Below are 18172 nucleotides of genomic sequence, written 5' to 3'. Positions count from 1 at the left end.
TGATCGAGTTATCAGGGGAAAAAAAAACCTTGGATCCCTCAAATTGATTAAATTTTCGAGAAAAAAAGCACTGTAAAAAAAAAATCATGAAGGATGTTTCAAGGGACCAGTGCCATTGACTTCTATATGACCCCAATGTGTAAAAGAAACGGATCCGCACACACACCGATTAATGCAGTCGGGGAATATCCCCTTTTATTCAGCCACCAAACATCAACGTTTCGGGGGGGAAACACCCACCCTTCATCCTGATGAAGGGTGGGTGTTTTTCCCCCCGAAACGTTGATGTTTGGTGGCTGAATAAAAGGGGATATTCCCCGACTGCATTAATCGGTGTGTGTGTGGATCCGTTTCTTTTACAAATTGGTTGCTAAGGGACCCTGCCGGGTCAACGGAAGGAACGCACCACCAGCTTGCAGGATTGGTGAACTACAGGTGTGCGGTAGGAGAATTACATTCTATATGACCCCAACACGTTTTAGCTGGTGTATTTTTGGATTCAGGCTTTTAAAAGCTTCGGGAGTCGGGACATAATAAATCTCGAAAAATGAAGTATTTTTTTATCAACAAAAAAAACACCCTTGAAAAACACAACTTGACCTTTAATAAATGATGCCCTAATTGTTAAAGAGGTTCTAATCCTACCTCATTTAAGCTTTCGTGTAAAACAGGTGGGAGTTTACTTTTCACCAAAATGTTTCCCTTTGACTTAAATAGGTTATTCAATAAATATAACTATAAAATAACCACACATAACATGGTAATTGGGATGCATAAAAAATGCACAGCTTAATTAATTTGCCATTAGTTTTACACAGTTTTTCCAACTTTAATAATTTTACACAGCATGATAAATAGGCCCCTTAGTTATAGGACTTCAACGGCTTAGAACATTCCTGCACCTAGCTGGTGAAAAGAAACTCTTGGCAAAGCAAACAACTAAACAGGGATAACATGAGGATCAGGGATTTTCAAGTGAGGATGGGAAACAGACTACATGTTCTAAAAATAAACATTTTAATCAGAGATTTGTCTTTTCTATATGTACTGGTTGGTAGCCATTCAATTTTGCACCCAAGTAAATGAATATAAAACCTTTAGAGATTTCTCCAAATGTTGGTAATCTGGAGAAGAGTTAAAGATTCTCCCCAAACCTTCATATGTATCAAAACATACCATACTGTTCAGATTTTCATGGGACAGTCCCAATTTTGACAGCTCAGCTCAGAGCCCTGGATTGTTACTGAAATGTCCTGAGTTTCACTTTGATCTACACTGAACAGCCAGAAAAAGATAGAAAGTTTCTGAAATGTAATTAAATACGCGACTTTTGGCAGAGAAACCAGAATACTCAACTATTGCACTTAGATACATTTGTAACTATTTAAAATAAGCAGATCTCTTGGGCTGTGACTTGCAGCTTAATGGGCAATTTACCTTCATTAGCAAAACTATAATTACATAAAACCTGACCCTAAATCCCCCAGAAATGTGTTCTGCCAAATTTGGTAAAATGGTTGAGGTATTTAGGGGATGTGGCCAAGAAATGGGTGTGATCAAACAAATGTCACCATGCTACACGCAGCAGATCTTTTTGTCCATCTTTCTCATTTTCTAAAGTTGGGAGGTATTCCAGCATATGGAGAGATGTGTTGTGTGTTGTGTTGGCCTTTAACGTTAGATTGTAAGTTCTAAAATGCACAAGCCAGCTTTGCCACTTTAAAGTGAACACGAAATTGCAATATAACCCCTTGTGAGTTCCCTAAAACTAATGTAGAGAACATACTGCCATATAATGAATATATTTTTACCTTCGTTATGCAAATAGCTTAAGGATTCCCTGCTTCCCTTGATTCATCGTGGGATAAAGAGGCAGGGGGCGTAACATTTTCTTCAAAAGCAAACTGTGCTGCCCCCATCTACTATAGTAATCTTGGTATGCGCAAGTACAAGAGCTTTCCTTATTTCATAAATTACCTAATTTACTGTACAATTGGCCTATGAATTTGACTTCAGAATCCTTCAGCAATTTATGTTTCATACAGATCAGCTTATAATAAGGGAGATAGCCTTAAAACAGAAGTTCATTATGTAGACATCATTATGTTAATTGCCATTCAATCCATTTCACTTTTTGTGCATTTGTGCTTGAACTTGTGACTTGTCATTCAGAAGATCCATAATCAATTGGTTTCTCTTGCGCTTTGACCCCTAGTCATTTCTCTCATTTACTATTTTATAAAATCTCTCACTTTGAGAGCATTTCCCTCGTATTTCCCTGAAATTAGCATTGATAGATGCCAAACAAAGTCTTCCACTTTCAGAGCAGCTTTTCCATTTTTGGTCTCTTTCCTTTTCAGTCCCTAACTAAGTAATGCAATGCAACCTCCATGCAATGTTGTAATTTTTGTGATGTATTTGGTATTTGTCAAATACTAAAATGGTAAAGAACTGAAGATTCCTCTTAAATAAACAGTATAGCAATTCATTTTGGTTTCAATCATTCATTCAAGCAGTTCTTCTCTTCTAAACCATGTCACATTTTACATTCTGCTGTGAATCAGGACATTTTTCTGTGGCTGTTTTCTTTGCAGTGCAAGCAGTAGCTCGCAGATTTTTTTGCTTATCCAATGTAAATACACCAATTAATATTATTTCTCTAGAATCAAAGCCTTGGTTTAAAAAAATGTATCATTCACTCAGGTAATTTAATTAACCAACAGAATTGTGTTTAGGTTTGAATCTTCATGCCTTCTTTTCACCACTTTTCACTACTTCCACAATTTCTGTTAGTTCTTTTCTTCATCCCCCTTCCTCAACAATCTCCATGCCCTCTCCCAACTACATTACTTCTATTCATTTTATTCATTATCCACCACCCTTGACAACATCCACACTCTATATTACTCTCATTACTACCACAAGTTCAGTACACTCTCTTCTTAAAGGAAAACTATACCCCCAAAATGAATACTTAAGCAACAGATAGTTTATGTCAAATGGAATGACATATTAAAGAATCTTACCAAACTGGAATATATATTTACATAAATATTGCCCTTTTACATCTCTTGCCTTGAACCACCATTTCCTAACTCTATCTGTGCTGCCTCAGAGATTACCTGACCAGAAATACTACAACACTAACTGTAACAGGAAGAAGTGAGGAAGCAAAAGGCAGAACTCTGTCTGTTAATTGGCTCATGTGACCTTACATGTGGTTTGTATGTGTGCACAGTGAATCTTATGATTTCAGGGGGCGGCCCTTATTTTTTAAAATGGCAATTTTCTATTTATGATTACCCAATGGCACATACTACTAAAAAAGTATATTATTATGATAATGGTTCATTTACATGAAGCAGGGTTTTACACATGAGCTGTTTTACTCAGTATCTTTTAATAGAGACCTACATTGTTTGGGGGGTATAGTTTTCCTTTAACCCCACTCTCTTCACAATCAGTACCACTTCCTACTACTTTTGCAATTTTTGTACAATTGTCTCCATTATTCCCCTCTCAAAAATCTCCATGACCACTTCCCACTACTTCTACAATCATTGTATAATTTATTTTTTATTGCACCTCCTTCAACAATCTCCATGTCCTCTTTTTATTCCTTTCCCTGATCCCCTACTCCCAGGCCTGGACTAGCAATCTGTGGATTCTGGCAAATGCCAGAGGCGCTGCAGTAAGTTTCCATAGGCAGTCACTATTGTTGGGTCTGTGGGGTCTGTTGGGCCTATGTGTACTTAAAAAGCCAGGGCCTATTTTTAATCCCTGCATTTAAAGCCTGCATTCTCCCATTGCCTCCTATTTCCACTTCCCTTTTCAACTTCAAATGGGGTCGCACAATTAATTTTAAATGAAATCTAGAGGCATGAGAATTTTAAAGAAACTGAAATTTAAAATGTTGCACATCATTTCATATGAATGAGGCAGGAGCACCAGGATGTGCAAGGCTCTAGGGATCTCTCTACTTATTGCCTATGTATAATGTTATATGTGTAAATGTTGTTGCAAATGTACACTTAAGGGGATTCCCAGTTAAAGGAACAGTGTTATCTGGATATATCTCAGAATATCATTTTAGAATTGTCAGCAAAACAATCCTGGATATTAAGGGGGTTATTTATTAAGGTTCAAGTTGTGTTTTCCATGAGGTTTCAGTCAAAAGTCAAATTTTTGGGTTCAAAAAACTCAAATGTTTTAAAAAAAATTTAAAAAAAAAACTCAAATATTTTCGAGATTTGTTAAACCCAATCCTGGAAATAGCGCAAATCCAAAAATACACATCTAAAACCTGTTGAGGTCATGTAGGAGTCAATGGCAGAGGTCCCTTGAACCATTTGAAGATGTCAATTCAAAGCCATTCAAGTTTTTTCAGAGGGTTTTGCCTGAAAACTCAAAAATTTGAGGGATTCAAGTTTTTTCCCGCAAAAAACTTGATTAATTAAGAGAGAGAGGGAGAGCTGCAGGAAGAAAGGACAAAGCAGATGAGTTTTCACCAATTATAGTATATAGTTCAATGAACTTTGAAAATATGCAGTAACATTTATATGCTCTGCAACATTTAAAGCATCTTTCCAGCTGCAAAAAAAAAACTATGAAACTTGCAAAGTAAGCACTGGGCTAATACCAAGAGGAATGACAAATATTGATATTTATTACTGTGCCCATAGCAGTTAAGCCAAAGAAATATGATCCAAGACTACACCAATGTGGATTTTATTGCATTTTCCCATATTTTGTGTCAGCTTGGTTTAATATTAACGGCACCATGCGATGTGATTGTCATAAAGTGTATATTTTTAAAAAGCATTATGAGCTATGGGAATATAAGAAGTCAAAATAAAATATAATTCTTGCAGTATGCAGTTATTCTTGGCAGCTTATTTGGAGGAAACATAAAATTATAATTATTTATACATTATTCATTCATGCAAAAGAGCCTGCATGGTAACAGAAAGTTTATCATCTAATAATAGTCTAACTACCATCAAACGTATTCACAACAGTGATTTCATATTTTTAATCTGTACGTCAGCCATGTTTGTCAATCCTTTTTTGATTCCCTTTGATATTCCTAATTTAAGGAAAATCAAAACAAACCCTGGGATAAAAATCTAAATTTATATGCAAATTCTATGTTTATAAGCATACCTATACATACTAGTTCTGTTAACTTACATGCAACACATGCGCAATATTTGCGCTTTGTTATTGCTTATTCTTCTGTTGCTATTATTCACAGTTTGTTCCATTTCTATTTTTCTTTCCACTCAGTCTCCAGCAGACCAGTGCAAGAAGATTCATGCAGGTGATGAAGTCATTCAGGTCAACCATCAAACTGTTGTGAGTACTGACAGCTGTTCATATACATTTTAAAGACCTCTAAGTATAAAAAGATATTAGAGAACATTAGAGGAAGCTGGATGATTTCACATTTATTTTAAATATTATATCTTAGTTCACAGGGTTGATTCACACTGGTGGCTACTCTAGAGCTGCAAAAATATCTACTAAAAATTGACTGCAATTCCTAGTAACTGTGGTTTAACTGATAAATGGAATATTGGCTGCAACTATTCTTTATGCACTTATGCTTCTTCCTTGTTTTCACTTTAGTAGAAGCAGCTAGTATGAGCAGCCCCAAAAAGAATTATGATACCTAATGTTATGTAACTTTTAGTTACATCTGAGTTGCACACAATTCGCTGTTGTGATGTGGCATTACATTAATTTGATGTAGCAGGTTTGAAGAACATTTTGAAGATAATCAATAATTGTATATTTAACGGCAAAGCATCTACAGTATAATCTGTGTTGAATTCCTGTCAATAATAATAATCAGTAATAATGAAAGAAGACATGGCTAACTGAGAAATATTGGCTGTGGAACAAATGACATAATGGAATTGCAGGCACTTAACCTCTCACACAATACTCACTACACAGGATAGAATCCAGACATAAAGAATAGAATCCAGGCCTAGGTGGGTACAATAACCTATACCTTGCAGTCAAGAAGGTAATTATGTGTGTATACAGACACAAATGCATAGTACAGTATTACAGTGACAATGGTTAGTCCTTGGCAGGATAAAGGGAGACCTTATACTTGTCTGCTACTTTGCTACTGAACTGCTTTTTAATATGAACCGTTAAACACTTTTTGTGTATATATTGTGAGAATTCACTCAAATGGCAGACTAACCTCTACTCTATTTGAGCAAACAGCTAAGGTCCTGGTTCACTGCTATTGCTATTCCTATTTGCAAGCAGGCTTGGCTTGTTTCACCTGTTGCTAATCTGGACACAGGTGATCAATGTAAGCCATTAGTCTGGCTATATAGCCCCCCTGCTCTGCACTGACGCATTGCCTGTTATAGGTCACGCGTGCTTGGTCCTAGGTGTTCCCTGCGAGTTTTTGTCCTTTGACTCCTGCTACCTGCTCCCTCCCTCTGTGTGACTTCCTGGTTCTTACCCCAGCTTGTTCCTGACCTTGAGTTTGCCTAACAATTTTGCTCCTGTTATCTGATTCTGACCCAGCCTGTCTGACTACCTCCAGCTCCTTCCTTACCGGCTCCTTGTTCGGTGCCCTTGCCTGCCCCCCTGTGAGAGTACTGGATTCTCCTGCTGTAAGTTCTGGCGGCACCCGAGTAGTTGAGGCCAGGCCCAAAGCCAAAGATGGCTGTTATAGGCAGAAAAGCATGCCTAGACAAGAATCCAGTCACTCCCCTGAGGTTTGGGCTTGCCATACATGACACTAACACCTACAAACCTAAGACACCAGTCTGTCACTTTTATCAGTCAACATTACTGTATGCATTCCTAATGCACCATGCACCTCTTAATAACAGCGTACTGTACTGTACCGGGTAAATATGTAATAATAGTGCAGTGCTAATATGGCAGCAAATTGACTGGGGAGTGCATTGTTTTTATCAGGACTTAAGCAAAAAAGTTAAACTTTAAGTAAAAATGCGGCAAAGTAAGTTCAAATAGGAAACCACATCCTATGGCACATTGTAATCTCTGTTGTTATGGCCTTTTATGAATTTTACCATCTTGCTAGTAGGGTTGCCACCTTTTCTGGAAAGAAATACCGGTGTAGTGAATACTACTTACCCTGGTGGTCCAGTAGTGCGGCGGGGATGCTCGCCACGCCGCTCCGTGTCTGGCGCCATCTTGAATTCCTAAGGATGCGTGCTTGCCTCCACATCATTTAAAGACGCCAGCGCGCAATGGCGCCAAATTTGAACAGTATTTAAAGCTCATTAGGGCTCTGAGAGCTTGCCCGTGATAGGATTTGTTCCTGGTGCTTCTGAGCTTTATGCTAAATCTGTCTGAACCTGTTTTTGATTCCTGTTGTGACCCCTGCCTGGCTTTTTGACTATTCTGACCTCTGGATCTTGACCCTTGCCTGAATACTGACTACCTCTTCTGCTAAATCCTTTCTGATTGACTACCTGGTTTTACCCCTGCCTGCCTGACTACGCTTATTCTCTGCCTGCCTCGACCCAGCCTGATCTGACTACTCTATTGCCTAACGCCTTGTATTTACGACCTTCTGCCAAAGACTTTGCTTTACAGTCGTGCCCCTCTGCCTATCCAGAACCTATAGCCTTGCACCTCTTGTTTAAGTCCTGGTGGCATCCAAGTAGCTGAGGGCTCCTCCCGAGGCCAAAGGCGGTCACACTACAGGTGAAGCAAGAGCCGAGACCAGGGTGCTTGGCATTTGTTCTGGTGTTGGGTGCCGACCGTTACAACCGGCCTTCCTATATATTTATCTTTTTTTCCTATTAATAACATTGGGATCAGCATTCACTTTTACCGGCCAGGCTGGTAAAATTCCAGCCAGGCGGCAACCCTACTTGCTAGTCTATTAAATTAGCATAATGTATGCACAAAATAGTAAATTATAACTGTAACAATAAAACTAGATTCACATTTATATAGCCGAAATGACAGAATCAATGTTTATAGTGTCTGGAGTTTAAGATAGCAACATTTTTCTTTTTTTTTTAAAATCCATGTTCATAGAGGAGCTCTCCGATGAGAAATAATAGTTCTTTCATGTCATGCAATCTCTCATTGTCTTTGCATTTTTGCAGTGGTTTAATTAAAGAACGGAAAGATCAGAAATGCAAAGTAGGAAAGGTACCAAGATTAACTTAGGGACCCAAGGGAAGAATAAAGAGAGTAAGAAAAGAAGAGTAGAATGCTAGCCCATCTATTCCAGTCTTTGATCCCCAGGGACCTATACACATTAAAAGTGAAAAGGATTTTACTTTTACTACAACCTTTATTGCCAATTATTTAAATGGATATGCAATATATTATCATAATGATTTGGACCTGAGTTTTTTTCAGATAACAGATCTTTCTATAATTTGGATTGCCATGTCTGAAGGCATTTAAAGGAGAAGGAAAGGTATAATAACAGGGGTGACAAATGTTAGGCACCCCCTTTGGTTATAAACTTAACTGAGACCCCAGACGGGTGCTGTTGTTCACTACAAAATGTACCGGCCCAGGGTATTTATGTTAAAGCACCACATTGTGATCTTCTTTCTCTCCTTCAATCTATTCTGTGGCTTCGGACATTATAATTTTACTGCGTATGTGCGCCCAGACTGGATCTAGAAGACCCAGAATGACAATTGCAACAGAATCCCACTAATGGTAGGCTGGTGCAATTTTTTATTTAGCAATTATGAGCACCACCCTTGGGTCTCAGGTAAGCAATTATATTAACTGGGGAGCACCTAAAATATTGGCACCCTTCCCCAGTGATCTTTCTTTTTCCTCTAAACATTACAAAACTCATTTTATTTTGCAATCAACATAGTAAATCAAACAACTCAATCATAAATAAAGAATTTTGTTTGTTTCACTATGGTGAATGCTTTTTTTTTCTGGATTATAGGCCTCCAGATAGCAGATTATATACTAGTATAATGCTATAGCAAAAATGCACATATGACTTTAATTTTGAAATATGCAAAGGCTCTTAATCTGTTTGTTAAATTAATCAGGATGTCCGTGCACTTAAGACATAATATAATATATTAATACACCTGAAATAAACAAATTGGGGTTTCTCCAGCTTTAGTATATCATAGATTGTAACATTTTGAGACTACCCCCAAAAAATACAGCAGTTGAGCCACAGCTTAACTGTATTTGACCTATATGTCCAGCCTTGATTTCATTTTCATTCATTTGGTTTAGGGAGGCCATCACCATGGGTGTTGGCTACAAGGACAAATTAACAAAATACGATTTGTAACTACGCTTTTTATTTTTAGAAATTAGAATTTTTAGAAATACTTCCTGCAACATGGCGGCAGAAGTCCTAACCACAATCATTAGTATAAACAGTTTGTGCCACACCCACTCAGTCACTGCACTCTGCAACGGATCCCTACAGTCAAGCTGATTAGAATTAGTGCTGTACCTATGGCTTCAGTTTTACAAAGCCAGCAAATTCACATAAGTAATTGAGCCCCTAAATTTCAATTCTGTTTAATTTCCAAGAATATATGGTTTTGGGGGCTCAGCGTATCTTTTTGTGTTTATATCCCGCAAAAATGCAGCAAATGTGTTGATTATTCAGTAGCTGAAGTGACTTCTGGGACAATTTGTATGCACTAACTTCATTTTGTGGTCTCTAAACACCAGATACATTGGTAAGCCTATGGACAATGGGCATAAAACTGTTCAGTGAATCCCTGGTATTCATAATTAGGATGTTTTCTCTTGGTACCAAATGCTATGTGAGAGATAAGATGTTAGGAATGGAAGCTGAGGCAATTTTCAGATATTTACTCAAAACCGACAATTTTGGGAAAGCATAGCCACTCAGTAGTTTGGAGTAGAAAGACATGGTTACCCATTTTAGATTTGGCTAAATGTGTACTTTTCTAAAATATATGATTTTGGGGGTCAATATATCTCTTTCTGTTTTTATCCTACAAAAATTAAGTAAATGGGTTGATTATTCAGTAGCTGAAATGACTTTCAGGACAATTTTTATGCACTAACTTCATTTTGAGGTCTCTAAACACCAGATATTTTAGTTATCCTATGCACAATAGGCATCAAACTGTTCAGTGGACTCTTGGATGTTTTTTATTGGTACATAATGCTATGTGGGAGATAAGAACTTTTTTTTAGAATTTTCATAATAAAAGTTCAGAAAAGCTTTGATGTTTTGTACTTTGGAGTAGAAAGACATAGTTACCCATTTTACAATGTGTACTTTTCAAAAATATATGTAAACCTACTGTTCCAGGATTTTTTGGCTATGAAATGTAGTATGCTATATTCTGGGTAGTGCTTTGAAAATTCAGTAATTTACTGCTGGGAGTTTTTGATCTATAGAAGTCAGAAATCTCCAAACATATTTGGTATTGGCACACTCTTTCCAAATTAGTTGAATTTTTGTGCATACATTAAAACATTTTTCTGGTATAAATCCTTATTAATGAAAAAAAAACTTTTTTAAAAATATTTTTTTATATTTAGAGCTCTAAATCATGTTCCAGAAGTGAAAATACACAAAAATCCCCCAGGAAATGCCCCTAAAGTGAGAGAGCACAAAATGTTCAAAAAACAGCTGGCACTAAGTGCAAATGAAATGGGATATTCTGCTGGCACTTAAAGGGTTAAAAGGGTTTCATTTTGGTGTCAGAATCTCTTTAATTGAATATTCCAAGACAGCGGGGTGCAAATATTCTTCATTTTTTGGCTTTCGACTGACTACAATTTCCTAGAACGACATGCAGTAACGTGGACTTCCACATCAAAAGCTAGCAGCTAGCACAGCTGCACATCAAAGAATACAATTTATTATTTAGCTCAACAAATGTGATCATAAATTACAGAACTGAAGCTATTACCCAGATAGCTGCCATAAACCATTGGAGGACACCATGAAGGAAATGAGACACTCAGTGGGGGTCAATGTATATGTTAATTAGAAAAAAAATCTTATTTTATTGAACATGGATTTGTGGTCATGTATCCCTTGGCCAATTAGGATTTTCCACCAGGTCCAGTAAATATCTGAAATGAGGTCAAATAAATACTGATTAGGATATGCAGTCAAGTAAGGAGAAATAATCAATGTATATATGGGTAATAAGGATTAATTTGTTCATATTTATTACTTTTTTTTATATTTGTTTCACACAGTTACAAATTTTGTAAATTATTTAAATACTACCAAAATCATAGTTTAACAAAGATTTGCCAATTCCTCATTTTGTATGACAAATTTTTATTTTAGGTTAATTACTTAATTAGTTAGTTACCATAAACTATACATTGTTTCTTTTTTATTCATTTAAAGAATGACCAATTTAAAATCAAAATTGATGTCAGGCTGTCCCTGAAGGATTTCAGATATCATCAGAAGAAATACGTTTAACGTAGGTTTTTATACCTCACTTAAAACATACTTTTACAACCTCTGCGCTATCTCATAGAGATTAAATAGATTTTTAGCATAATATAGACAGAACATTTCTGAGACAATTTGCCGATTTTATTTGGAATTATTTGGCTTTTCTATCTTGCCTTTCTCTGACCTTTTCAAATGTAAAATGCTTTCTGGCTGCTGGGTAATTTTAACAATCATCTTTCTATTCAGGCCCTATTCTATTCATCTTACCATCTGTGTTCATATAACTGCCTGGTAAGTGGGACCCAAGCAAACAGGATAGTTTTAATTCCAAAGAGAGCTGTAGGACATAAAAAAATGTTTAATTCAAATATAATGTAGAATAAAAATGTACATTTAGCAGTTCCAAATGCTTTTACAAACACTTAAGTCAGCACTATCATAACAATGAATTTCAAAGTGAAGTGGTCCTTGATTAAATAATCTCATAACATTTTAATTTAGCACATTCAGATGTAAAAATGACACTTGCACCTTTTTATTTAGGTGCATGTTGTTGCAATTTTCACACAGTGCACATTGGGACACAGCTACTGCCCCCCCCCCCCGCAGTAATGCCAGTGATATGAATAATATATGACACTACTTTTCTGTGGGCTTATTGGAACATCATTTATCTTAATTACAGGATACAGTTTGTGTTATAAGGCTTCTGAATGTTTTCCTGTACAATATTGCATATTTAGCTTCCATGACATCTCTTGGCTCAGATCAATAAGGTCTCTAGATTTCTTTTCAAATGCATTAAAGGGAAGAAATTCCATTAGATGGCTAAGGTTTGTTGCATCATAGGACAATCATATTTCTTGACATGCTGAGACTATTACAAAGATATACAATCACATTTTTATGTATTAATTTACTCATGTGTCTGCTAGGTTTGGGGATGAGTTCTATTATTGTTGGACTGGGATGATTTCAAAAGAAACTGGCGCCCAGGTCAATGACTGTTGGATCATATCTTGAAATATTTCAGCTTGCCTTGCTCAGTGACTTAATATGATCTTCTGGCCAAAAAGCCAGGCTCCATAAAAATATGACACTCTTCCAAAAGCAACACAAGTAATTAACTCTGATCATTAATGCTAAGACTACTATGCCAAATAAAAAAAAGCCCTTTCTAACTCTTAGGGGCAGATATATCAAAGGTCGAAGTGAAGGTTCGAAGTTAAAAACTTCTAATTTCAAAGTAATTTTTGGGTACTTTGACCATCGAATAGTCCAACTTCGATTCGAAAATGTTGAAATTCGAAGGTCGAATTTTTTTGAAGTACTGTCTCTTTAAAACTACGACCATTCGCCACCTAAAAGCTGCCAAAGTGCTGTTCTAGCCTATGGGGGACCTCCTAGAACCTGTATGGAGGCAATTGGCGGAGTTTGGGAGATTGAAGGTTGAAGTTAAAAAAACTTTGAATGGAAGTAGCCCTACTTTGAATCGTTCGATTCGAAGTAGGCCCACTTCGACCCCAAAAAACTTCGACCACCATTCGGTTAGTCTTTTTGAATTCGATGTTCGAAGTTTTTTTAACTTTGAACTTCGACCTTTGCTAAATCTGCCCCTCAATATAAGTAACCAGTAATACTGTTGAGAGTTGGTTTTCTGAATATCTTTGTTATCAAAAAATGGGCTACACTTTAATACAGTGTCGGACTGGATGCCTGGGGCCCACCAGAAAACCTTTGGCCACAGGCCCACTCCTTTTTTTGTCATGCACTTTCTTTATTCTTTTAATCACTTTTCCTCAAATATTATCATCAGTCTCTACCTTCATTTCTTCTCTTTATTCTTATATAGAAATGGGGCAACTGCTGTGTTATAGGCATACAAGGCAAATAGTTGGGTGAGTAGAAGGGCCCACTGACACCTGGGCCCACCGGGAGTTTTCCTGATATCCCGGTGGGCCAGTCCGACATTGCTTTAATACCACTTTTTACTTATCTTTTTCTACCCTGGTTATAATGAAACATACAGTATTTCATATGTAATATATAATATAGGGAGAGAACTGCTAACCTGAGTTAATGTACTTTTTAAGTGGATTTTTTTAAATTGTATTGTGGCACTCCCAAACCTACTCGTATTCCTGATTATATCCTTATCATTTTCCATTATACCATACAATTTACTTCCTGGCATCTAGGGAAAATGACCTAAAGAATCTTAGAGTAGCTTTAATGGCAAGTTGAAAAATTAAATAGTTAAGTCATTATAAACTAACAAAAATACTTTACAGTGTTACAGAATACCCTATAACTAGGGATGATCTAAATATGTTACAGTGCAGAAAAATAACACCCATGGCTTCAATGAGTTTGGTGACTTTTTTGCTTTTTTGGGAATTTCTGGCGAACAACTCCTTTAACTTCCCCTCTAAAATATACATTTGCTTAACTTTTTGAAGAAAAATACAATCAGTGCCATTTAAAAAATATGTATATTTAGTTTTTTTTTTAAACTACATTTTTTCAAGATTAAGCCTGATTCCAGCATCTCAGACCTGCTGAGGTTGTGTATAAGTCAATGAAAGAGGTCCCTATCCTATTTTGAAGTGTCTGTTGTCTGCGCTGGAATTAGCCAGATAATCCGACCTTTTCGGGGGGTGTTTGGGTAAAAATCAAAAGAAATCTAGTGATTCGGTAAAAAACTCAGAAAGAATCGCACATTTCGGGGTTTCGCTTGATTTTATCGGGTTTTTACTCATACCGATTAAATTGAGCTTTTTAAATAATAAATAAGGTCAAATCGTGGATTCTAGTTTGGTATGACTAGATAAATAATAAATTCAAATTTTGGTAAATAACCCTCTTAATTTTATACAGTATATGACAGTTTAATTAGCTAAGAATGCTTTATGTGTACAACATTTAAACAAATGTTTGTGTATTTGTGTTAAGGCAGAGCTTTACAAATCAAAGTAAAAATGTTAATCTATACATTTTTGAAGTTAGAAACAAAGGGCCACATGGTAACATATAACATAAGAACATATAGAAGTAAAAGGGAGTTACGGGTGGGAGACCACCTTTAACGGCAAGTTGAAAAATTGCAGAAAAATACAATAGTTAAGTCATTATAAACCAACAAAATTACTTTACAGTGTTGCAGAAGTAAAAGGGAGTTACCGGTGGGAGAGCATAGAGATATCTCTTCACATCACAGAAAAACAAAGAACTGCTCCTAGAGTCAAAAAAAGTGGTTCTGCTTCAAGGAAAGGGTACTAGTGATCAAGGCTATGCTCATTGAATGGCTGCTCCCCTGGCTACACAGCAGGTTATTTATATCAACTGTAGCAGTTTTTTTTTTTTTTTTTTAAAGCAAACACATCAGTTTTAGCAGGGCATTGTAACAGAGCTTTATATTGAAAAGCATATATTAAAAAAAACGTTCATTATTATTAGTGTTACTGGTGCTTGAATTAACTATGCTCATAAACATGCTTATGCTTATGATTGTAAGCTACTGTAATATAAATAACACATGTCTCTAGAAATACTGTATGGTGGGGCATAATCACAATTGTTATGCTATTTATTTCCCTGTGACCCACTGTTTAACTAGAGATATGCTAAGTTCTCATCCTTCCTTCTCATAAGGGGGCTTCCGTTTGTGAAGTGAGGTAGGACTTAGGCCCCAGGTTCAAAAACTTTGCTTTCATTTATAGCTTAATAATGGATTAGATCTTACATAGTAATGCAGTTGTTCAGGTTTTACTACTGGTAAGTATGAGTTCAGTTCTTACCTTATACTGTTTTGTATCATAGCATAGCTCAGCATGATACAGCTTACAAATGTTTGATTCCACCAGACTCTAGGTTCCTAATTTTCATTTCCCATAAATTGGGAGAAATATTGGATCTATTAGCCTCAAATTATTTTTTTTATTTTTTAAACTATTTATCCTTTTTTTTTTTTTTTTTTTTTACAAATCAGCATTAGCCGTGGGACATAAAATATGCACAATTTACTTGATTTCTTTGCAACCTAAGACTGCATGACATTTCAGGAGATCAAAACATCTGAGCTAGATTTGAAATGCAGCAATGTTCTGGAAAGGATAATGACATGCAGAATAAGTATTCAGGCAACCTTATTCTTTTTGCATTTTTGTTTATTATTATTGCTTATATTTTCATCTTCACTATCATTTTATTTTAAATCAGATTTTCTTTGTAAATCACAAATTTAAAAGTGCATTAGTGGGAAATACTAATCAAACAACATCATTTATAAAATGTTATTAATAATGCAAACCACATAAAATACTCAATATATATTCATAGCTCTGACTGTGATTTAAAAGTGCAAAAATCAGAAAATAAAATCAGAAAATAAAAAGGAAATAAAAATGCCTTAAATGCATTTATACATACCGGTAATATTGACTTAGCCTGCAGTTCAGGTATGCATCATTTCTAGTAAGCATATTAGGCAAATAGGATAGAAATAACTGATGGGTCAATTCCATTTTCTTTGCTTGGTTCACTGGCTCTTAAAATCAGCCAGAATAAGTATAAAACATTATTAATTCATTTAAACAGAAATGTTTAAATGAAACAAAAAAATTTAAAGGAGATTATAACTTTTTTTTTTAAAAAAAGTATTATTAGTTAAAATAAAATGCATCTACACATGTTCTGTTTAAAAGAAAGCTGTTACTGTTACTTCCTTATCTGTTACTTAAAGGAAGATGGGCACATAGCGGCAGTTACCTATCTGTCAGCAGGCCACTTGTTTAAGGGCCACCAAGGCCCGGGCAGCAGGATTTTAGGGGGGGGCATGCTGCCCAAACACACCCACATTGGTTCAGAAATGCTGGGGATGTGCAGGAGATACAATAGCAATCCCCATTGCTCAGGTGCTCAAATAAAAGGGAGGGGACTGGGGCAAGGAACAGCAGCAGGCCTAGGGGTCTGTATGTAAATCCAGCCCTGTCAATCATGCAGTTAGATCTCCATGTCAGATTCAGACCTAAGAAATCTATGGAGGCAATTGGCTCTAAAGTATTGCAGGTTATCTAGAGACCAGTGGCAAGAATGTTAAAAATTCTGCTTTCATTGATGTATAGAACCTCTGCAGCAGTGGCATTATGCATGGATTGCATGCTCCTCCTAGTGGTGGAATACAAAAATATATTCTTCAATTTCATACTTATGTCTTTAGCTCCCCATAGACGTGCCGATTCTTCTCGCTGAACGACCAATTTTAGTGAAGTCCGACCAATCCTTTGAAATTATCGTGCGGTTAGTGGGATTCGAACGATCGACCATATTACGTTTTTTCGGCCGACATCTGTCAGGAAATTGATCGGCCAGGTTAAAAAATCTTTGTCGGTCCCAGTGCAATCTATTTATGTTTGCAGGGCCAAGCAGGCAGCTCCCCTTTGTTTTCCTGGCAAATTAGTCTTTTTAGTTGATGGTCAATTCGTACGATTGTTCCGAGAAAATCGTGGTGTCAAGATGAGGATCGGATCTTTTAAAAATCTCAACATCTATAGGCAGCTTTAGGTTAAACAATGTTCTCAAGTTGACATTAATGTTCCATTGATATTGGTCAACTTTGGTGGTAGATTGGGACGGACCCCATTAATTTTCCAGGGTCTAATAATCCGATTTGGGGTTTGTAGAATAAAGAGACTCCATCTTTATAGAAGAAGTTATAGATATTATGTGCAGGGCCCACCCCCTACTGTCTCTTGCAAACACTATGCAATTGCAACAATGCCAGTCTACTTTTATGTGATATTATGATATTATCAATATACATCATTTAACTTGAGGAGTGAACATGATAATACAATATATTTTCATTCTATTACATTTATTTTTACAATGAATATGCTCAGAAACAAGCAATACCATAGAAATTCACGGTCCAGCATAACAATGTAAACATTGTCCTTTTAACTTTGAAAAATTGTCCAAATAACAAATTGACAACATGAAAGTAACAAATGAGCCACGAACAAGAAAACTGCATTTAGATTTGAGCCTCCTTAATTTGCAGGAGAACCTCTAAAGAAGTAATTCTCTGCCTTCTTGTTTTTTGAAGAAGAAGAAGACAAGTCTAATTCATTACTTACAATTCGCCACACAAGAAATCAATTTTCAGAGGCATGTTGCTTTCAAAAGCAGTAGTGAGAAAGGATAGGCTGAGGCATAATGTAGAAAGTATTTTAAGCATATTTTAAGCATTTTTTTAAAAAATATATATACAGTATATTATAAAAAAATATTATAAAATAGCAGACCTTGCAATAAATGAATGTCTGTAATAAATTTAAAAAACTGTATTACGCCTATAATATTTGAATACAATTATCGTTCATGCTTTATCTATGTATTTCATATAGCCTAAATTATTTAATATATTAATTTTGCAAACGCAAATTCCTAACCTCATTGGGAAGCCAATACTCTAAATATGCAAGGCTGTTAAGTACTTAAGTACATCCATAACAAAATATTAAAACTTCATGTTTCCATTATGGTCTTCAAAAGTAAGATTTTAACGTGAGATATATTATTATATGTGCATATATAGTTGTGGGAAAACAGCCTTTTAGTTGTATTTACAGGGTACCGTATATACTTGAGTATAAACCGACCCGAGTATAAGCCAAGGTAACTAATTTTACCTACAAAAACTGGGAAACCTTTATTGACTCGAGTATAAGCCTAGGGTGCTTGTAAGTTTTCCTAAAT

At 36.0% G+C, this 18172-nt stretch overlaps 1 protein-coding gene across 3 annotated transcripts in view; it reads left to right on the top strand.

Moving 5' to 3' along the window:
• The window catches only part of LOC108698914 (connector enhancer of kinase suppressor of ras 2-like), a 306790-nt gene that overhangs the window by 196941 nt on the left and 91677 nt on the right, over window positions 1-18172 (top strand). For all 3 annotated transcript variants that reach the window (XM_041572777.1, XM_041572776.1, XM_041572775.1), the window contains exon 8: window positions 5287-5355. In XM_041572777.1, coding sequence (XP_041428711.1) covers window positions 5287-5355 — 69 coding nt within the window. The remainder of the gene's footprint in view (window positions 1-5286; window positions 5356-18172) is intronic.

This window comes from Xenopus laevis, chromosome 8L (assembly GCF_017654675.1).
Source record: "Xenopus laevis strain J_2021 chromosome 8L, Xenopus_laevis_v10.1, whole genome shotgun sequence".
Lineage (NCBI taxonomy): Eukaryota > Metazoa > Chordata > Amphibia > Anura > Pipidae > Xenopus > Xenopus laevis.
Note: the sequence above shows the minus strand (reverse complement) of the source record. Positions and strands in the feature narration are given on the sequence as shown.